Genomic DNA, 23566 nt, shown 5'->3' on the forward strand with positions numbered 1-23566 from the left:
CAGCTTGACTTTTTTCCAATTTTTCTGATTTTGATTATGGAGTCTGTTGTTAGAGAAATCAAAGGGTTAGACAACTGTGTTTTTAATCTTGATATTCTAGCAAAAATAATACCCATAACCAGCATTAGAGCATGCTCATTATATATTTATAGCATTTTTCCACATACTTTTAATATCAGTCCCATGTTAGGTGACACTACTATGACTCTATGATGCAAGGATATCCTGCAGCAGGTTTATGAAAATAGGTTACTTTTTGGATAAAATTTAAAGCTTTTTTCAGTGTGATTGTATAAATAAGGATAAACAAAAAGAAATAAGTACTTCTTATACATCTTTATTTCAATGTGCAACATTTAAAACTAAGACATCTTAGATATTAAAGGCTTCTCGTATTATCTCATGAAAATAAACATACTCTTTCAAAACCTAGCAGGCATATAAGAACAAAAAAAGAGCTATATTCCTTTGTATGCTTATCTGGCAGCAAGTCTCTGAAGTCCAAAGGATTTATTTCTTAGTAGACATGCATACTAATGCATTGAAAAAATAACACATTTCTTCTGGAAAAATGTCAGCTGACAGCTATGAAATACAAGAAAAATTATATTTTATAGTATTGCTGAGTACTTGTAAAATATAACAGCATACACAGAAGGACCATGTTAGAATGAAACTTCTGCAGCTGAAGAAGACTACTATGTCTGTTTTGTAAAGTACTGTAATGAAGATAGACAATACAGCAATTAAACAAAATATAATATATTTAAAGAACATTAAGATCCAATAAAAACATTAAAGATGTCCTCCCCCTCCCAAGAGCTATGTGTATTGCAAAAAGTAATTTTGGAGATTGATTACTAGATAAGGGCTGAATCATAATGCAGCTGAGCTGCACAAATGATGGGTATATGTTTATATCTCTCCACCACTGGCAACTCTTATGCAAATATAAGATCAAGAAACCATAAAGCCCATCTATTGGCAATTTAATGAAAACATTAAATTGAAATCTTTTTGGTGGATCTCCTAATTATACTTTGCATGTACCTATAACATAGCTTATTCTTCATTTCATAGTCATACATTGCAACTGTCTTAGAAGCGATTCAAAGACAGGATACCTGTGTCTTTCTAGATATTCTACTTAGTCATTTTGAAGCAGAAGCTGGTTTATTAGCCTTACTTGCTAATAAAGTATTTTAATTTAATGCTCCTATAATGTACAATTACAGTACTTGAAAATAATACTCTACTACCGTGTTTCCCCGAAAATAAGACCCTGTCTTATATTTTTTTGAACCCCGAAATAAGCGCTTGGCCTTATTTTCGGGGAGGTCTTATTATTTTGGGGTGTGTGGAAGAAACCAGAGGAAATGGCGGGGACCGACTGTGCATACGTTTAAATATTTTCGGGGAGAACTTATTTTCAGGGGAGATTTATTTTAGTGCATGCACTCAAACCCGATTGGACTTATTATCAGGGCATGTCTTATTTTAGGGTAAAAAGGGTAAATATACAGACCACTCTCCAAATTAAGTGTGTATTACACACTAGTATTTCTGCATAAGTTTATCCATGAGTTCAATAAAACTAGTAAGCGTGTATTGGTTTGTAACCTAAGGCTGCATTCTTATACAAGCTTATGTAGGGGTAAAATTCTTTGAACATAATATGAATTATTTATTTGAGTAATCATACATTGTGGTTTTCAAATTAATTTTGTATTAATTTGTTTGTGCTTGGTTCAGTGAGCACTATTGCTAAAGAGCAATAGTTTCTCAGAGAAGAGAAACACTCAATGGTAATAAAGGCCACAGAGCAGCAAGTTGAAGGCTGGCTCTTCCTCATTGTGCACAAGTCATTGTCTTAACTGCTGGCCATTTGACAGTATTTGTGCCTTTATATGTTCATATTGTCCTTGTTTTCAGTAAAAAGGTAAAGGCAAAGGTTTCTCCTGTCAACTTGTGTCTGTCTCTAGGGGATGGTGCTGACCTCTGTTTCTTAGCAGAGGAAGCCCGCATTGTCCGAGGATGTTGTTGTAGTCATACAGCCGGCATGATTATACACCATTTGCAATACCTTCCTGCAATGTTCCAGTGCTTCCTTTCCACAAATTGCCACTTTGAGGCAATTGGCAAAATGGTGCCTAGTGGTCCTTTTTTGTTTCTTGCATGTTATTGAAGAATGAAAACGACTAGACTAACTCTCCATTAATTTCTGGTTGCCATTCCAGGTACTGATCATCAACTAGAATAGCCCTATCTGGCATAGGACCCAGAGGTGGTATTCTGCCGGTTCGCACTGGTTCGGGCGAACCGGTAGCGGCGACTGTGAGTGGGCCCACCCACCGCCAACCCCCCGGACATAATGCTATCTTATTTAGTCATGTTTTCGAGGCTGGACGCATGTGCAGAAGGCACGCAAGTGAGCAAAGCACATGTACGGAAGACCGGGTGCATGCGCGGAAGGCACGCATGAGAGCAAAGTGCATGCATGGAAGGCGTGCACACAAAGCAAGTGCATGTGCGCTTGGCAAACCGGTGGTAAGCATTTCTGAAACCCACTGCTGACAGGACCTGATTATTTGTGGGACCACTTCTATCCAAGGATATCTACTGGTCCCACCCATTCTAAGAGGCAGGCAGATTTTGGATTCCTTCCTTGAAATAGGGTTACCCAGAAGGTATGGCTTTTCTCTAGCTATGCCTGTCCTTTGGAATGATTTTTCAATGAATTATCAATTGGCATTTTGAAAAGCTTTAAAACTTAGCTATTCACCCAGGAACTGGGCTTAGATGAATGAATTCCTAATCAGGAAAAGTATGAACGTGAGCCAGATTTTCTACTTAACTTATTATTACTATTTCTTCCTATCAGTGTGAAGTCACAGCTGCCAGTACTTTAGCTAACATTGGCCTTTATACACATTGAGTTCTTCCCAAGAACCTAGGACAACATAATATATTGATGTAGCATATATATATGGATCTAAGCAATACGGCCTTTTGAAATTGAGAAATGGAAATTTTATCAATATACAGATTTTCTAAGCACCATTCAAGATTTTACTAAGTGTCAATAATCACTGGAAGCGCTATGGCCAGTTTATGCCATAACATTTCAATTTTTATTTTCAGATCTTCATATTTTGTGATATTTTCCAATTCTCCACACTTCCCTTTTTTAAAAAGCACAATTATATTTTTTATTTTATTTTATTTATTTATTTTCAATTTACATACCGCCCTTCTCCCTGAGGACTCAGGGCGGTGCACAGCCAGAATTAAAAACATGAAATACAAATATTAAAAACAATTAAAATCTATATAAATTTGGCCCAAAATTTAAAAAACCACAAACCAATTAAACATTTAAAAATTTAAAAAATTTCTTCCTAAGCCAGCCCAGCTTGCTGGAAAAAGTGGGTTTTAAGGGCACGGCGGGAGGCACCGAGGTCTTGGATTCTCCTTATCTCTGGGGGCAGCTGATTCCAGAGGGTAGGTGCCCCCACAGAGAAGGCTCTCCCCCTGGGGGTCACCAGCCTATATTGTTTGGCTGATGGCACCCTGAGGAGGCCCTCTCTGTGGGAGCGCACGGGTCGCTGGGAGGTCGTCGGTAGCAGCAGGCGGTTTCAAAGATAGCTAGGCCCTATGCCATGGAGCGCTTTAAAGGTGATAACCAACACCTTGAAGCGCACCCGGAAGACTACCGGGAGCCAGTGCAGCTCGCGCAGGAGCGGTGTTACATGGGAGCGCCATGCTGCTCCCATCACTACCCGCGCTGCTGCGTTCTGGACCAGCTGGTGTATAGTGTATAGTGTGTATAGTGAAGACTTTTATGTTCACACCAGTTTTTCATTTCATTCTTATGGTTCATTCAATAATACAGTCCATATTATTATGTCTAAGCAAATGTCTATTGACAAATGGGTACCATGTCTCTTAAATATCATCATAGAACTTTATATTACCTTTATTGCTAAGCCTGCTGGAGTTAGCTGTTCGTTGTTCCGCTCATTCAGGCAGTCTTCACCCATCAGAGAAGTAAGATGCTGTAAGCACTCAGCATGTCCTCTTGATGCTGCAACATGTAAAAGATTGTTGCCACTTTCATCGTGGATTTTGTCCAGATTGTCTGCTGCAAGGTGTGGCTGTGCAAAAAGATAAAAACTGGAAGCGTTAATTCATTAATTCAGATAACATACAGATTAACAGAGTTGGAAGGGGCCTTGTAGGTCATCTAGTCCAACCCCCTACCCAAGCAGGAGACCCTACACCATTTCAAGGTTAGCTTTCTTAGCTGCTCCTAAATTTGTTATGTTAGAAAATACAGATTGTTTATTGGATGTTTTTATATTGATACAGGTAGTCCTCAAGTTACAACTGTAATGGAGCCTGTCCATCACAGTCAGAACTTGTGATAGTTGTAAAATGGGTTAGTTGGTCATGTGAACAACCCAATTTTATGACCTTTTGTGCATCTGTCATTAAGCAGATCACCACAGTCATTACGGGAATGCCATGTTTGTTATGTGAACTGATTGTTTGTTATGAGTGTGGTTTTGCCAAAAACTGGAAGTAAATGCTGTTGTGGGTTTTTTTTGACAAAACCATCATAAGCACAGTCATGTAACTATGGGACATTGCACACAGGTGTAAATGTGACCCAGTTGCTGAGCACTTGAACTACAGTCACGTGAACATTGGGGGGAGGGGGGGGCTCAACCTCTGGAACTTCAAATCTGAGTTGTAAGTAACCCCAGGTAGGTCTGCCTGGACTAGCCCCTTCAGTTACTAAGCGAGCAGTGTAAGTTGAGAACTACCTGCGTGTAATTGAATAATAACTCATTTATGAATTTTAAATACATCTTTTTTTTTAATTTCTAGAAGTTATTAATGAGAGTCAGACCAGGAATGGATAATTTTAAATGACCAAAACCACACTTTTGAAAATTTCTACTCCCTCCCCACCCCTTGGTGTTCAAAAGCTGCAGGCTTGTGATATAATATTATAACTACATGAAGGAGTAGGACCTTTAGGACCTTTTGAAAGCGAAACAACGTATCTGTTTAAGATTTAATACATCATGTTTCTTAATGGTTTTTTTTCAGTAAAAATCACTAGGAAATTCATCCTGGGTTTGCTGAGTTTTGGCTGCATGGTCCAGTAAGAATTTTAAGAACAAAACACTATACATGGATTAGAAAATTGTTTTTGTAATACTTTGTATAATTGTCGTTTTATTTGTGTATACCCTATGTTCCAGAATGTGAAGGATGCTGAACTGGTTTTCTGTGTTCTGGAATGGTTTTCCCTTAGACTTATCCTCTCTTTGCTGACTTTTAAGACATTATTGAAAACCAAATTATTTCAGAGGGTGCATTCTTAATCTACTGTATTACACCATTTTAAATTCTTTTTGCATTTTTCCCATCACTGATATTCATTTAATTGCTACTTTATTATATAACTTGGAAGCTGCTGACAGTCAATTGACTACAGTGGGGTATGAGTTTAATAAATGAAAGAAATAATGCCCTAATTTTGCAGATTTAAATCTTCCAAAAGACTCTAATGTGAGCTGGCAAAGTTAGAAAAGACCAAATGGTGTATTTTCCATGTATAGCATTTTCTCCTCTCCAACCATATCTTATTGTCTATCTGACATAGATTTAAGAATTTCTTGTACTGTACAAACAAAATCCAAACCGCATCTGCACAATATTCTTTTTAGGAGCAATAAAATGACAACAAAGCAGACAGAACATTTTCGAATTCTCCATGTAATATATTATTTCTAATATTAGATGAAGCCTAACATTTATTGCAACTACCAACTACAATTAACAATTTAATCAACATTCACCATAATCAAACTGATTCTGAACTTCAAAGTTCCCTAACTGGCTTCTCTCCATCATTTGGTCTTTAAAACACCTGACCTATTGAAACATTCCTAAAAACTAGAAAGCTTTCACACATTATTTTGAATGATTCTAATAAAGAAAGCTAAGGAAACAGTGTTTTTTTCCAGATAGATCAATATGGCTACAACTATTTATTTATTTTTTTCTTACACATAGGTTCTTTGAACCCTGGCTTCAAAAATAATTAAAGGCTCTCTGTATTGATTTTTCCCTTTGTAGCAGACAATACCAGAAATACTTAGATCTGCATAAATTGCTACAATGTTACAGCTTTTATAAGGCAGTTCCATATATATCAGAATAATTAACTGTTAAGGTAACAGTCATGTCGAAGTATCTAAAGAATCAATGGAACTAGCCTTATGAACAGTGTGAAAAAAGCATCATCAAAAGATTGGAAATAGTGAATTAGAGCTTGGGATTCAATGTCCAATATCATGTGTCCACATATAACCATCTATAACTCTTCAAAGACAAGACAGAAAATAATTGGAATGCCCTAGAGGATTAAAAAACAGTGTTTCCTTCTAGGCTGGTGAGACATAAGACCAAAAATTAATTGTATAATGCCACTCATTTTTTGAAGGCAGAGCTGGTCTAGGCAAGGATGAATATTGATCTAGTGTAATACAATAGTCGCTTGTTCCTAAGGGATTCCTTTAGAACAATATAACACTACATGGTGTGGATTTATTTTGTGTCTGCCAGTTCATCAGATCAAGCAAAAATAAATGCACAAGCTCATTCCACTCTGTGATTGTAACATCTATCCTGCATTTTTTGCCAGTTGCATTAGAATTTAGTGACACCATTACTGTTTTAGGATTAACATCATCTTCAGTTTTTCAGTAATAATATGACACAAAAACATCAGCTTATCCTAACAGGGAAAGCTCAGCAGTGAATTAAGGTATCACAACTGATCTTACTGTAAAGAGGAAAAAAAAAAAGCTCACAAACACTAAATGGCTGAATAAAAAAAAAGAAAGAGAAAAGGCAAAAGAGACAGTAATTAAGAAAACTCAGATAACTGACAGCTTTAGGCTGTAAAATATACTGATATTGGACTAAGCTAAGCCCCACTGAATTCCAGGGCTTCAGTTGAAGAGATATGGTTAGGATTAGCCCTTAGTGGCACTCAATACTTTTATTCAGACAAGCTGTATCAAATAACACAGAGAAGAGAATAACTCACAGCTTTTACAATTGCAGTCTAATAAAGTAATAGCATCTATTGTTTTATGCTGAATCTAATTAACAACTGAACTGTTTTTGAAAACATCGTCTACGGGAATCAAAGCAAAACCAGGTATAAAATGAACAGTGCACACAAAACTTGTTTTCCTTACATCAACCTTATTCACTTGCGTACTGTTACTTTGGAAATGCATTTTTTCATGTCTGATCATAAAGCTGGGACTCTTTGTGTGGGTTAGAGGCCAATGGGGGCTTCTGTGTGAACTCCTGTTCATGAAAGCTGTTGCAATAAGCTGGGATAAGCACTCCTGAATAATAATTAGAACAAAACAGAAGACTCTCTGTTTCTATCACTGGCCTCTAAATAGAAATTGAACTCATTCTGTTAGTAATTAAACAACTGAAACTGTACCAATTTGAAAAACAGAGTTACATGTAAATTACAAAGGTAGAATATCTCTCTCGCTAAATAAACCTTTTAAAAGATATTTTCACTGCAGGCTACAATCAATGTATATTTTGTAGATTACAAATCATTTGCATGCAAGGAGGGAAAAATGTATATTTTGGGTTTTATCTTGAGTGCCTTATGAATTATTTAAAAAACTTACCAGAAGTGAAATTTGTCCCTCTTTCACAATATTTAAGATGCTCTTAGTTTTTTTCACATCCTCATTCTTTTCTTCTGAATTTCCAGAACTGTTCCAGTTCACACTGCTGCTCAGTTTGTCATGCTTGCTTTCAGTACTTTGCAGATGGAAAGTCCTCAACTGGCAGTGGGATACAGACTTTTCCATTTTATCAGCAGAAGTCCTATTGAGGAAGCCCTTGCTGTGGGCTTCAGGTTCATGGACTGAACCACTTTTAACGAGTGGTTGTGGAAACTCATGTTCTTCTACTAATTGCTTATGCTGATCAGCGACAATGGACTGTGCTTTTTTCAACTGAGAGCCTTTCACAGGGGACAGAACACAGAACTGTGTTGTTCCTGTTGGGGCCTTTTCAGTGTCCCCTACAGGGCCGGACTTGCTGCTAAGACCATTCAGTGTTGAATACACATTCAAAATCTTTTTCTCAGGAGCTGCCTTTGTAAAAGCGGCAAGCTGCTGGTTTGATTTAATATAAGGCACATCCAAAATTTCATCCATGTCCAAGTCATAGTGCTCCAGCTCACCAAGCAAAACTCCAGCTTCAACACATTTAGTTTTTAGGCTGTCGCCATTATCTGGAGTTTGATCATCATTCTGAGTCATGGATGGAGAGTCATCGCCTTTCTTGCAGTCCACCTTTTGATTCTTTTGGTCATCACTCTCATTGTTTTCAGAGCTTTCCGGTTGGTGCTTAAGTGGTGATACCCTCTTTACTGGTCTGAATTTGCTGTACATGTCTGCAATGCCTGTTGGTTTTTGTGTGTTTCCAAGGAGTGTTGAAACTCCCGAGCTCCAGTTTGTGGTGGATACTAGAAGACACAAAGACAATTTAGAATGAACCCTCTTCTATCATTTTGTTGCTCCTGCTTTATTATCCTGCAAACTTTGAACAAAAACTCCAGAAAATAGAATTATCCTTAAGAGAAAGGTTTTCTTAACTACCTTTATAATCTTCATAAATATATGTTTGTAAGCAAGAATTAGATCTAAATTGCAAAGGAAGTAATAATGTTAATAATTTAACTTACCGGCAAAAGAATAGCATTTAGACTTGAATAAAATAGAAAAAAAAAATACATTGTTACTTGAAATATTCTGAATTTTTCTCCTCCCCCCTCCCCCCTGGAATATAATGGTGATAGTTTGAAAAGAAATGAGAGGATTCAATGTATATGGGAGCAAGTGATAGTGGAAGACATTACAGTTTTTTTGAAAATAGACATAGGATAAAATGTTAAAATCAGTAGATACTATTATAGCAATATTTGCTTTTAGTCTGAAAGTGGTATAGTTAGAAATGAAAATTGAGAATATTGTATACTTCATCTTATAAGTCACATTTAACATGCAGGACTAGCACAGTAATTTGCAACTGTTTTGCACTCATGTGCAGCGTCTCTGAGAAACATAATTTTTGAAGAAGCAATTGGAATAAAATTGTTTGCAGAGCAAACAGAAAAAAACTACATATTTAAAACCAGAAACTGATTAGACTTGTTACTATGGCTCCAAAAGCATTTACAATGATATATAACTTGATAGTATTTATTACTCCATCAACAAGATGCAGCTTCAGTGTTATCCTAGATCTCATTCATTTTAGACGTTATTTGTATATTGTGTACAATCTTGAGTTCAAAGGGCAACACGTTTATGAAGGCTTTATTTACATGTGAAATTTTTTCCAAGTGATAGAGGGAACGGATACCACATGTTTCCCAGCTGTTCTTTTCTGACAGAAACCTCTTCAGCTTTGTAAAAACGAATTCTGTCCAACACTGTTGAAAACACTTTTTTTGACATAAGGATCTAGGCAAATAGATGTGACAAGGCATCAATACTTTGTTAGTTTGCACTTAACTCTTCATCACTTTTAAAGGTAGAATTAATATTTCATATTTTAGAATATTTGACTAATCAAAAAGAACTTCTGGTGTTAAGACAGCCTGTCAAATTTATACTGAGAATAACATTTCACCTGTCTGATAAATAAGACCCTAGTCTACATAACTTTATGATTTATCAAATGTGTCAGTATATAAGAAGTATCAATTTACTTTTTTAAGTCAAGTTACCATCTTTCCGAATAGCCAGATTCAGAACTTTGCTGTGAAAATAAGACAAGATAATTATATATAATGAATTCAACACCTTTTTGATAGTAAAAGAAAGGAAACTAAATATAGAAAGTAATATAATTGAATATAATGTATAGATATTAGTGTTAGTCATGCCTAAAATAAATGAAACTAGATAATAATAAAAGTCCCATTCCATATTTCCAAACTTAAGTCCCTTTTCAATGGTGTAAGTCAAACCTAACAGTTTCGAATTAATAGATAAATATGTTCTGCAGAATTCATCTCCAAGGTACTATGAACTTTGTTCAGGAAAAATAAAAGAAAAAGATGAATTTACTTCTTTGATTTCATAATTGTGGAAGGGTTAGTATTTTTTTTTACAATTGCCTAAGAGTATAGTCATTCTCAGTCAGCAGGTAAATTTTATACAAGTTTATAGAGAAAAAACAATAACTGAGTTTGAATAAAATATAATTAAAATATAGACTAATAATTTATGCTAAAGCTAAAATCTATGTGAAATAACACACTGACAAGTTCTATCAGCAACAATCAAAGACAATTAACGATTTAATTAATCCAGTAAACTTTCTGATTATGTAATATAAGAAAGAATGTTGAACTGACAAAAAAAAGGCAGTTAAAAAAGCCTTGGGAAGAGAAGCATTTGAGAGAATGGAACTTCACTTCTTGAGTTATTACTGCTCTTCCATACTATGAGCTTCACAGACCCAAGTACTTTCATCTATTGGTTAAACTAGGGCAGAGGTCTTCAAACTTGGCAGCTTTCAGACTTGTGGACTTCAGCTCTCAGCATAGCTGGCTGGAGAATTCTGGGAGTTGAAGTCCACAAGTCTTAAAGCTGTCAAGTTTGGGGACCCCTGAGCTAGCATTTGTTACAATGGCTGGTTTTTCCCAATATACTTTACCATAAACTATAGTTCATAAAGCACTGTGACTAGATTAAAACTCAAGTGCATTATAGTTTAGGGTAAAGAGCATAGTATTTTATTCATTCATTCAAAAAACTATTTACTCCTTTTCAAAAATTTGTCTATAAAATAAGACATTTCTAGGCATTGCTTTAAGATTCTAAGTAACTATTCATAGAAATTACTTTAACTTTCTTTGCCTAAAGCACTTTCATAGAATCACATGTATCATCTGAGAGCTAGTTTGGTATGGTGGTTAAGGCATCATGCAAGAGCACACACACACACCATTCCAAGGTTAGGGACTTTTATATGCATCTGAGCTGCAAACAGCTAATTGTAACTGGGGAGAAGGACCTCTCCTTTGGTGTGCTGCGCTGAACCCTGACAGCTCACAGGTGGGGAGAGGGGCAAGCAGGAAGGATGACGGGATTCGCTCCCAACTTTGCCACAAAGGCTCTTCCCACTTATCCAGCCTGGAACAATAATTCCTGCTTAGCCCACCTTTTGCTGTCAGGAGTGAGTTGCCCTGTCCTTGTTTGCCCCTCTCCCTACCCAGGAGCCGCCAGGGTCCAGTGCAGTATGTCAAAGGAGCGATCTTTCTCCCCATGCTAGAGCATGACTGGCAGCTTGCTAACTCAGATGCAGATAAAAGTCTTCAAGCTCAGAATGTGTGTGTGTGTGCGCGTGTGTGCGTGCAGAACAGTGAGTTTGGCTCAGCCCATAGATGGGCAGTGCTAGAAAGTGAGGTGAGGAAGCCTTCAGAGAAGGAGTGCAGGCTGGTGGGAACTTTTGCCTCACTTAAGCCAGGCCAGCTTTGGAAACCAAAGCAGAAGGCCCAGGGCCATGGGGTTGTTCCAGGGGTGGGCTGCTGGGGGTTCACAGGGGTTCAGGAGAACCTCTAGCTATGATTCTGTACAGTTCAGAGACTCCCCAAATCCCACTCCTGGCTGGCCCTGCCCACCCCTCCCCTCCCAGGAGTCCCCATGCAGCCTGTTTTGGATGCAGGTAAGTTCAGGGTGCGCATGGAGGCTTGGGGAAGGCGAAAAATGGGCCTACTGGAGGTTTGGAAAGGGGAACCTCTAGAGGGCCTCTGGAGCCTGGGGCGGCCGTTTTCACCCTCCTGGAGGCTCGACGAAAGCCTCCGGAGACCAGGGAGGGCAACAACCCCCCACTGTAGTCCAAGAGGCTGATTAGGCCACACCCACCCAGCAAACGGGCAGAGAACCCCTTGCTAAAAAAATTTAAGCCCACCCCTGGCATGTTCTCATGGCAAGTTGGCTGGGGCAAGGTGTCATGCAGCGAGTTGGCCACAATGAGGTGACTGCAGAAAGGTGACAGTGTTGAGGTGGCAGTGGAGAGTTGTCTCATTCCAGCAGCTGCATGTCCCTGGGCCAGTCACTCTCAGCTCTAGGAAAGAAGCAATGGCAAACCACTTCTGAAAAACCTCATCAAGAAAACTTCAGGGGCTACTGCAGCAGCCCTCAGAAGTCAATAACTGACTTGAAGGTACAGTAAATAAAATAAATGTGTATTCTCTACTTTTTCTTTCTGCCTACTGACTCTATGACAAAGAAACCTTCACTTTATGAACATCTATTTATTGTACACCTATTAAAAGACACAGGTGGCTTTTCAAAGTAAAAAAAAACAATTGTGTATCTATCTTTATTTATTTGGACTGCTAATATATGCTGATCCTTCCTCTGCCATAAATTTGGCCATCTTATCTATGAAAATTTTGCAAGTACAGTTGTTAGCCTTTCAAAAGGCAAAATCTAGAAGGAAATAACTAGTCTTTGGGAGTTCTGAATCTGCAATTTCCTGCTGAACTCCTGCAAATTATTATTATTATTTTGAAAAAAACCTAACATTTATTGATATATGCGTAAGAGTGTGTGTGTGTATAAAATCTTTTCTTGAAGAAACTGAAAATAAGCATCTTTTGATCTTTGAATATACAAATTATGAACTAGAAATATAAAAAATGACCCTGATCTATAGCAAGAATAATTCTGGAAATCAGGCTAGTCAACTTCAAAACATGATTTGTAAGATGATTAATCATGCTAAATTACAATTAAACTAAAATATAAGCAGAAACTTGAACCCAGATCAAGTGCTGGACCAGTGCTGGGAAGATCTGGGTTCAAGTCCAAGGAAGCTCACTGAATGATATGGGTTTGGTTTTTCTCTTGGTCCAACCTACCTCAAAGGGTTACTTTTTTTGGGGGGGGGGGGGAATGTGAAGAGAAAGTGATGGGTTAAGAATTATTGGTCCTTGGGCTGAGAAGCAATTTGAGATGGAAATGTTTCACAATTCCTTATAAAGAAGCAAACAGCGTAAAAGAAATTATCTTCTGAATGGATATTGCAAGTTTTCAGCAATACCATGCTAAATAATGTGCCCTAATTATGATAATCATCATCCCAAGTAAATCCATTGGCTGAAATAGATTAAGACCTATTCATTGAAGGGTTATGGACAGTAATCTACCATCCAGATCAGGTTGCTAAATCAATATTTTTGGACTTTCCAGACTAAGACTAAAAGAAATTGATTGGCCCAAAGTTACCTAGTCAGTTTCCATCCCTAAGGGAGGGAAGGAACTTGGGTCCCCCTGCTCCTAGTCCCAAAATGTAACCACTATACCACAGTGGTTTTCACATACACACACACACACACACACACACCAAACATATAGAGACAGATCCATACAACAAGCATTCATACTTTTTTTAAAAAAAGAAAAGCAGTTGAAACTGATTTAATCACTATAGTTATATAAGGGTAGGGAGATCTCATAACAACATGAGAAAAGAGGAAGGTATTGGTTTTTGTTATTCCCTTGTGAGAGACTATAAAAGGGATGGGCAATTTAGTCATTAATGGCTGTGGCAAAAAAATTCGATAGAAGAATGTTGTAGTTACAATTGTTGGCAATTTTCTGCTATGTGAAAGTTGATACAGAAATAAAATACTTGCAAAAGCCTAACGTAAACTGAAGCTTCAAATCACTACTATGGGCATTTCACATTCTAAAATATTAATGAAACCACCATTTGATTTATGCATAATTAGGTTTTCAAAGTGCCATGCAGATATGTTACTCTCATCCATACAATTTGCTTCATGTTAAAGAAAGAAACAAAAGAACTTAATCCGATTTACAAACGGAAAAACAACACTGAATGCACTTTTTGTGGGGGGGGGAGGTCTCCAGCTGTTTCTCATCTCGGTGCCATGACTCTTCATTTAGTTTACACTATTAAATTCAAAGACTTTGCTTTCATCTTAACTGTTACAGCATGCTTCAGAGTAGATTCTATCTTGTAGCATTCTTGATAGAGTTTCAGAATTTGGCAAAACATTATGCTTCAAACTGGTCATGACCATCTGTGCAGTAAATGTATCCAACATTTTTTCATTGGCGCCTGCATCATTATGTCTTGTCACTAATGGTTTCTCGGGTTTTTCAGTAAATTGTTGCATATACTGTGGTTTGGAGTTGCTAAGATTAAACTCTGTGTTTTTCTGTCTAGCACCAAATCCTTTTATGGAACTTTTTGTTGGTGCCGTTGCTAATGATCTAACATCTTAAAAAAATAGAGGGAAGAAAAGTGAGGTTAGGTTTGGGGTTGGATGGTAGTAACGAAGAAACCCATTATTACGGAAAGCTGTCACACAAAAAGAGCTGTAAGAAGACTGTTAGGGTGAGGGGAAGTGGGTGTGGAAGTGGGGTGGGGGGGGGAACCACCCTGTCCTGTACCAACTGTAAAAGTGAAGTATCCAAAAAGTAGAATACCTGTTCTGTCTTCATTCTGTGAATCACACTTCCTACGTAATTCTGGGATGGTCTTGAAGGAAGTTACTGAGTACTGAAAAATAAGAATTAAAAATCACATATTAACTGAAATCCAGTCATGCTGCAAGTAAAGAAACTGCTTCATTTTAATGGAATAATATATTATCCAGGATATTATTATGCAGTGTATGCGTCCATTTTGCTGGTGGGCAGGCACAGTTGGATACAGTTCAAAAGTTTTGCTTTTAGACATAGGGATTCATCTATCAGAAAGAAAGAAAGTCTGCATGAAATTCAACCACACCGAATCAACTGACTATAATCTACAAAAACGAATCCAGTGCATGTAAATTTCCCACAGCAGATTTCAAAACCAAACAAGGCATAAGGAGTTACTCACATTTCCTAGATAAGCCCAATGTGATCAAAGAAATAAATGAGAGGAACATCCAAATGGCAAAATGCTTTCTGGCTTGTTCGTTTTTTAAAAATATAAAAAGTGAAATCCATCTAAATTGCAGTGTAATTATCTAGTCTTCTGTGCTTCTAGGAATATCGTCTTAAATATCCAAGCAGGCATTGTGGCTGATGGAATATGAGTAATGGATACATTGTAGAACTCTTAGATCACTGTTGCATTGATTATGGATTTTGATTTTTGCTGTTTACATAGTTTGTGTTTTTAAAAGTGGTGTGTCTTAAAAATAGGAAAAAAACACAGAAACATTTTCTGGTATGCTATGATCTTATAAAGGAAAATAAACCAACTTCTCAAGGATTAAGCAGTAAAACAAAGATTTCTTTCTATTTTGAAACAACTTGATGTTCATGAAGTATTGTTGGATTCACTTTTAAACAGTAAAATATCTGGTAAATTACAATAATTCCTTTTGGGAAGTCTTTAGTTACTCATATAACCTACATTGTTAAGCTAATCTTTCTATATAACAAATATAATGTCAGGGTTCCAAGTAACACCCCCAACGAAAGAAGACTCCGAGGCTAGAAGTTCCTCAAAGTTCCATTTTATTAGAAGTGTCATATTGGTACATCTGGGAAAACCTGAATCTGAAAACTTCCAGGTTTTCCCCACCCAAAAGAAAGTCCAAGTCCCTTCCCCTGCACCCACATGTCCATCACATGGTCCAATCAATGTACCATCCCAACTGGAGATGTCTCCTAGTCATGCCACTGCAGGTGCAAGGCAGAATGTCCTTGACTCTCAGAGAAAAGAATGTTATTATGGATAGATATCTCCCAACTCCATACAACCCCCCCTCCCAGTTTCCCACAGCACTAAATGTGGCAGCCCTAAAGATCCAAAGTAAAAGATGGCTTCCAGGGCTGACACCTTATACTACTCATATTACAAAATGGGCAAAAAAATGCTGCTATACTAGCTAACATACAATATATTAAACTCAGTTCAGTACAGAGAAAGGCAGGCAAGGAAGGAAGGAAGGAAGGAAGGAAGGAAGGAAGGAAGGAAGGAAGGAAGGAAGGAAAGAAGGAAGGAAGGAAGGAAGAATTCCATCTATGTCAACAATATCTTACCCCAAAAAATATTAAATTAGTAGAGTGTAAACCAACCAACCAACCAGTTTAACCTTCTAGGGGATCTGATATTGGCTGGTCCAGTCAGTTAATACTAATAAGTCTTCATTTTTTGGCAATTAATTTCAGAATATGTCCAGTCATTTTACATAACGATATTCTTATGAATAGTTGGGAAATGCAGTACATCTGAATGCTTTTTATATAATACATATGAGGAGAACCAGAGGTATTAAGCTCTGTTTCTGTGATATCCTTCCTTTTTAAGCACCATTATGCACATAAACTGCTTACCCACCTTCTAGATTGGAATTGAAAAAGAGTCAATATTAGATAACAAACTCTTGGATAAGCTGAAATTCTTAGATGCCAAAGTACATCTCAAAAATTGGATTTGGCTTATCCACAGGACTGATAGACAAATATATACTACAGTAATTTTTAAAAGTACCCATATTAATCATGTATAAACCCATCCATAGATAATCAGACCCTCAAATTTTTAACCAAAATGCAAAATACCAGATTACCTGGCATATACATATGACATGCCAGGACAATCAGATTAATTTTATTCTTTTACCAGACAACAAATCTAACATCACATACAATGCAGCTAAAATTTTTGTTTCAGCTGTTCTGTATCAATTTGTTAGTGTCCTAATAAATTAATGCAGAATTAGATCTCCTGTAACAAAGAATAAATATTATATCCAGGATAAATAACATTACATGTTATGTCATTAGAATTTGATGTACTGTTTTAAATCGGGGATTATATGCTATATTATTGAAATGTAATTTCCCAACTGTTTTATTGTTCTGATCATTGATCAAATAACTTGTATGTGTGTGTATCAGGGAATATGACCACAACTCAAATACTTGAATTATAACATGAAAAATAATGTTCCTATTTATTAACTCTAATGGCATAGCCAGCGATGATCCAATTATTGCCAGACCTCACATATTCCTGAAAAAAATGTTTGAATTCTTACATTATATAATCCTAACTTTTTAAAGAACAGTATACAAAAAGAAACACAAAATACACAACATAGCACTCACATAGCTGTGGTATAAATGCCCCACATATTCATCTAGGGATAATAGTCAAAGCTGATTTTGGTAGAAAAAAACTTTATAGGCAAATGATCAAAAGTAAGCTATAGATGAAACAGGCTGTTCACATATTGAATCTGTATCCCTACTTTACTGAATTTGCCCATTTATTTAACATTTTTCTCTTTATATATGGCTGTAATTTTTGCAAGACTTTAAGCAAACTTTGGAGTAATTTGGGCAATTTGCATGTTTTCCTGCACCTTTCTTCTTCTCTGTAGGATGGATATATACTGAACTTGACTAATCTTTAGGTCATGCAGTCATGTTTTCTTTTGGTTAACTCAGAACCATAAGCACTTTCATGGCTTATTCTACTGCAACATTAACATATACTAGTATTACATTTATTACTTTTAGTTTATTACTTCACACTTGGATTAATTGCTCCTCCTTTTGTAATAGAGATGTTGTCTGACTAAAATCTCTCTCTACAAGTACTGTCATTTTATCATCTGAAGTTAAAAGTTTAGGTATAATTTTCTATATTCCTTTAACTAATTTGCCTCCTTTCTTTCACAATTTTTCTTGGATATTATCACCTTAGCCATAAATTTTCCTGTGATTTTTCTGAGCTTTTTGAAAATATCTCTCCTTTTATTTTTCTTATTGTACTCCACCTTTTTTGAATGTTTTGCTTGAAATATCTTTCATTTTCCTTGCTCATAGATACTGGGAGTCTATTTTTAGTTCTTCACACTTCTTGCTGTCCTAAACTTGCATCCTCCTGTTTTTCTGATGAACATGTTAGTTATGTATGAAAGTTGGATAATTTCCTTTTTGAAATGTTGGAATTTTTTTCTTGTTTTTTTTTTTACTGTGTCTTTTGTCTTGTCCAATAGCACTCACAGAATACAGAATGACAAAGTTGGAAGAGGACTTGGACATCTTCTAGTCTAACCCTGGCTCAAGCAGGAGACTCAGGGGTGGGTTCTAAATTTTTTTACTACCGGTTCTGTGGACCTGGCTTATTTTGTGGGTGTGGTTTGGTGGGGGGGGGTGTAATGTGACTGGGTGGGTGTGACCAACTTTTTTTTTTTTTTACTTTTAAAAGCATTTTTTCTACAACCTTAAGAGATTGCAGAAAAAAATGCTTTTAAAAGCCTCTGATGATCAGGCAACTCAGCTGGGATTGCCAGAGGTCTTTTAAAGGCATTTTTTTCCTACAACCTCTTCAGCCAAAGAGGTTGCAGAAAAAAATGCTTTTAAAAGCTTCTGACGATCCCAGCTGAGCCATGCGATTATCAGAGGCTTTTTTTTTTTTTTTACTTTTAAAAGCATTTTTTTTTCGGCCGAAGAAAAAATGTTTTTAAAAGTAAAAAAAAAAAAAAGCCTCTGATGAGGTGGGCAGGATAAGCGAGTGGCGACCGGGCTGGGGACTGGTTCGGGGGCATGGCCAGCCAATATTATTACCAGTTCTCCGAACTACTACAAATTTTTACTACTGGTTCTTGCAAACAGGTACAAACCGGGACCAACCCACCACTGAGGAGACTCTATATTATTCTGGACAATTTATGTGAATTAAATTTGTTTTTAAATTCTGCCTTATATTTTGTATTCCATGAGTCATAAACTTGTTGACATCTCAACATTTTAATTTTCTATGTTTAACCCTTTATTAGGGAGTTGCTGGGATAACCTTGGGGAAAGTATGAAAGAGAGATCCCTAGCAATACATGAACTGAAGCTGGTTAAACAAAATAGTCAAGAAAGAAATGTAAAATTACCCTATCTTAGCTCTCTTGGTATAAGAGGGAGGGAACCGGAAATACTGTTCAATTTTCAAGATTCTGTTATTATAGCCTATATCAATAAATCTCAATTTCAGTATTTTGTGTAGAGTTCTTTTCCTGATCTGGCCAGGTTGAAGGGCTAAAATCCCTATATTTGACCCTTAATATAACCCATGGTTGGTTATCAAATTGGGTCTGGAAAGGTCCTGGATTGCACTTCCCAATCTACTATTTTGCATTATGCATTTGAATTCCTATTTCTATTAGATTCACAAGATGTTCATCTGGTCTTTTCCACATGAAGTGTCTATATTTATGTTGTTCAAAGCAGATGTTGGCAATAAAGAAAGAAATCCATTAATTCTATTAAGTGAATTTTGCATCATTATGTTCATTTAGTCTAACTCCTCTGTTAATTCTAGGTTCCTCTCTTTCTCAGACTTCTATATGCCAATATATAAACACATAGCAATGTCGTTTTGTAAATATTAGTTCCATCCTGCTCTGTCTTTATACTTATTACCTAAAAAGTTGGCATCATTTTGGAGAACAGTGCTTTGTAACTGGTTCTCATCATGACAGTTCTTTTATGAATGGATATGTTTGACTCAGGAAAGCATTTTGCAAAAATGCCCACAACATTTTTTCAACATCCAAGTGTTTCTAGCAGTCCACAGAGTTTGGGGGTCACTGCACATGCACAAACAAACCTCAAATATAAGCACAGATATTCTATCAATATTATGAAGCAAACATCTAACTGCATGTTCCTAAACAATAAGGGTTTTTTTTTTTTAAAAAAATCAGATCGGTGCTTCCCAAACTTTTCAGTAAGAAGAACCCTTTTCAACATTAAAAAACTGTAAGTCCCAACAACAGTAATTGCACTTTAAATGCCTTGACTGAAATAAAACACTAACAAAAGATTTCAGAGATATTGTTAAATGAATGTATCTTTTGTTAATTTATTTAAAACATATAATTATAACTGAGTTCACATAGAATTAAAATATCATATTAGAGAAAGCTATTTTTATAGAAAGTTATTTTTCCTGTTTAGAAGAGAAGGCCTGGCACCATTAAATGGTGCAAAAGGCATTTCCCCCTTTCCATTCATGAAGAGATTAGAAACCAGAATTTGAGACTACTGGGTTAAAGTGTAGCCTCAAAATAGCATAGCCTTTTGAAACGGATTAAAGAAGTTTCCATTTGTAGACTTTAATAATTGAAGAATATGTGAAATATTTGCTTAAATGAACTGATTACTGATAGTTTACCAGTAAAAAAGAGAAAAGAACATCATGTCCTTATAGAAATTTTTGATTTGTTGAATGCAGGTAATGTTACACATTGGAATAGAATTTATATACTGTATTCCACTGTAGTTAACTTTGTTAGGCTAAAACTTTTTTCTGTATATTGTTTTCCTTCTCATGGAAAGACAATCCATTTCATTTTAACTGCATTAAAATACCCTGTTTCCCTGAAAATAAGACTTCCCCTGATAATAAGCCTGATAAGGGCTTTTGAGCGTATGCGCTAAAATAAGCCTCCCCCCTGAAAATAAGCCTTCCCCAAAAATATTTAAATGCAGAGCTGGAAATCAGGTAAGATGGCAAGAGAAGCCCCATCTTGTTCCACATGCCCTAAAATAATAGGACCACCCGAAAAATAAGCCCAAGTGCTTATTTTGGGGTTAAAAAAAATATAAGACAGGGTCTTATTTTCAGGGAAACACGGTATATACAATTATCTGCAAAAAAATCTATTAAACATGTTATAAAATTTGATTGCAATTTTAATGGTGTGAGGTTGATTGCATTAACAGATTTTCTTCTGTTCAGATCTTGAATCTCTCCTCTCCACCCTCCACCTCACATGAACATTTAAAATATCAGCCATTTCTGTAAATAGAGTAACAGAATTTCAGATTAGAAAATCTATTAAGTAACCAAGAAACAACATTGCTCATTTCTTTCCTAGGTGACTAAACCTGAAATTTCTTCCATTCCTTAGCTTCTATCCAAGTTCATGGGAAATGGCTATCAAACTATCCTGCAAGTCAGTTTTAAATATTGTTTGCGAAACACTATTTAAATAAACCCACACATTATGAAGGAAGCTAATTATAATCCCAGCAAACGCTGTATGGCTATTATATATTTCTTTTTAGTTTACTTAAAGAGCTATGTTATTATGAAACAATTTTAAAATAAATTATACATAGGTGGTAGTTTTTTAGTCATAATTTTCTATAGAATATGGATGGATGCTTTGCTTCTACTGAACCTATCTTTGACTAGACTGTGTTTTTTTTTTCCATTAACATACAGTTTCTTCTCAGCACAGAATTCAATTTAGTAGAAACAATACTAGAACAGCACCAGTGTAATCCAGGAAACAAACAAACAAATATATTTTAGAAGTCCTTATGGGCAGTATGTATCTTTTTCAATATGAGAGGCCTGGGAGTCTGAATTTGGCTAGCTGTTTCTAGCATTGCACTCTTCTGGGGAGAGAGCTCTGATATTCCTGAGATATGTTGGAGCCACTCTCCCAGTTTAGGAATCACAGTCCTAAGGTATCTACTGGGATTACTTTCGTCTTTAGTTTCCACATCCTCTCAAGTTCCTCCTTCAGCCCTGGTACTTCTCCAGCTTCTCATACTCCTTCTCCCTGATGTTGCTGCTACTTGGCACTGCTACATCTATCACTACCTCTGTCTTCTGGTCCTTATCTACTACCAAAATGTCTGGTTGACTGGCCAGTACCTGACTATACATCTGGATCTGGAAGTCTCACAGGATCTTAGCCTTGTTGTTCTCCATGATATTGTGTGGAAATTCACACCTGGACTGGGGGGGCCAAGCTGTCTCAGGAATTCTGGGAGTTGAAGTCCACAGGTTGTAAAAGAGCCACAATTGCCCACCCCTGGTCTAGCCCATACATTGTGCAGATGTACACAATGACAGTTATCTGGTTGTACCATGTGATTTTCTTGCCTGCATCTTATACCCTGCCACTATGTGCTGTATTGTCTCTGAGGTCTCCTTGCACAATCTGCATCTTTGGTCCTGTCTGGATCCAGTTCTTAGGGCCTGTCTTTGTGCTGCTATGATGTGCCTCTGTGCTGTCTTTTAACTGAATCTCTTCCAGCCACTGGTAGAAGTTCCCAAGTCTGCCACCTCAGCTATCTGTCAATAGTATATCCCATACAGAGTTTAGTCTTGCCCTCGCATTCTCTGCTTAATCTTCTCATGTCTGCTGCTGCCTCAGGTGTCCTCTTAGCTGCTGTTCTTTGAATGTCACCTGATTTAAAAGGTAAAGGTAAGGTTCCCCTCGCACATTTGTGCTAGTCATCCTGACTCTAGGGGGCAGTGCTCATCTCCGTTTCGAAGCTGAAGAGTCAGTGCTGTCCGAAGACGTCTCCGTGATCATGTGGCCAGCATGACTAAACACCAAAGGTGCACGGAACTCTGTTACCTTCCCACCAAAGGTGGTCCCTATTTTTCTACTTGCATTTTTTACGTGCTTTCAAACTGCTAGGTTGGCAGAAACTGGGACAAGTAACGGGATCTCACCCCGTTACGTGGCACTAGGGATTCGAACCGCTGAACTGCCGACCTTTCGATCGACAAGCTCAGCATCTTAGCCACTGAACCACCGCATCTCCCTGATTTCACCTAATTTATGTACTCCCAAATGTTCTGATTTCATCCAGGACGGTGGCTTTGACACTCACCAAACCTTTGGTACCCTCCTTTGGCCAACTCACTATACCGGCAGGGTATCTGGTGACTGGCAGGGCATACATGTTGATGGCATGGATCTTGTTCTTCTAATTCAGCTAGCTCTTCAGGGCCTTTCTTATCCTTTGGTGGTACACTCAAGTACCATCTAAGATGTTACTATCTTGCTTGTCGCTTCATTGTGGGATACCAAGGCACTTGTATATGGTCTGTATGTCTACTATGTGGCCCACTTGTAGTTCCATCCCATTAGTCATGATTGCCTACTCTGTCTTGACTATCATCTGGCCACACTTCTCCAGTCCAAATGACATCCCAGTGTAGATCTGTCTTAACTGGATCAGAAATTTGATGTCTCATTTGCTCTTAGCGTACAGATTGATATCATCCATGTAGAGGAGGTGGCTGATGGTAATTCCACTCTTGAACTTATATCCATCTCCAGTCCTTCTGATTATCTAGCTGACAGAATTTTTCATGTTATGGGAAGGCATAATATTGGCTGGTAGTTGGATGGAGCTCTTCCCTTGTGGTAGTCTTTCATGATCAAAACTGTTCTTCCTTGTGGTAGCCAGTCTGGGTAGGAGCTATTTGCTAGCAGCTGATTCATCTGTACTGCTAAACTTTAATGCAGTGTTGTTAGTTTCTTTAGCTACTAGGTGTGAATCATTCCTGGGCCAGGTGCTGTCCAGCCCTTCATGTACAGGTAGTCCTTAACTTACAACAGTTCATTTAGTGACTGTTCAGAGTTACAACAGCCCTGAAAAAAGTGACTTACAACTATTTTTCACACTTATGACCATTG

At 37.1% G+C, this 23566-nt stretch overlaps 1 protein-coding gene across 2 annotated transcripts in view; it reads right to left on the reverse strand.

Annotated features, from left to right (window-relative positions):
• Positions 1 to 23566, reverse strand: part of SNCAIP (synuclein alpha interacting protein) — a 55282-nt gene that overhangs the window by 28048 nt on the left and 3668 nt on the right. The window contains exons 2-4 of one of the 2 annotated variants that reach the window (XM_070935705.1): positions 14598 to 14670; positions 7740 to 8587; positions 3975 to 4154 (exon numbers count right to left, since the gene is read on the reverse strand). In XM_070935705.1, the coding sequence (XP_070791806.1) occupies positions 3975 to 4154; positions 7740 to 8587; positions 14598 to 14670 (1101 nt within the window). Of the gene's footprint in view, positions 1 to 3974; positions 4155 to 7739; positions 8588 to 9448; positions 9582 to 14597; positions 14671 to 23566 lie in introns of those variants that run through there. The other variant, XM_070935704.1, reaches the window with a different exon arrangement.

Source organism: Pituophis catenifer, unplaced genomic scaffold (genome assembly GCF_029215685.1).
Source record: "Pituophis catenifer annectens isolate HBS135680 unplaced genomic scaffold, rPitCat1.0.hap2 SCAF_2, whole genome shotgun sequence".
Taxonomy (NCBI): domain Eukaryota; kingdom Metazoa; phylum Chordata; class Lepidosauria; order Squamata; family Colubridae; genus Pituophis; species Pituophis catenifer.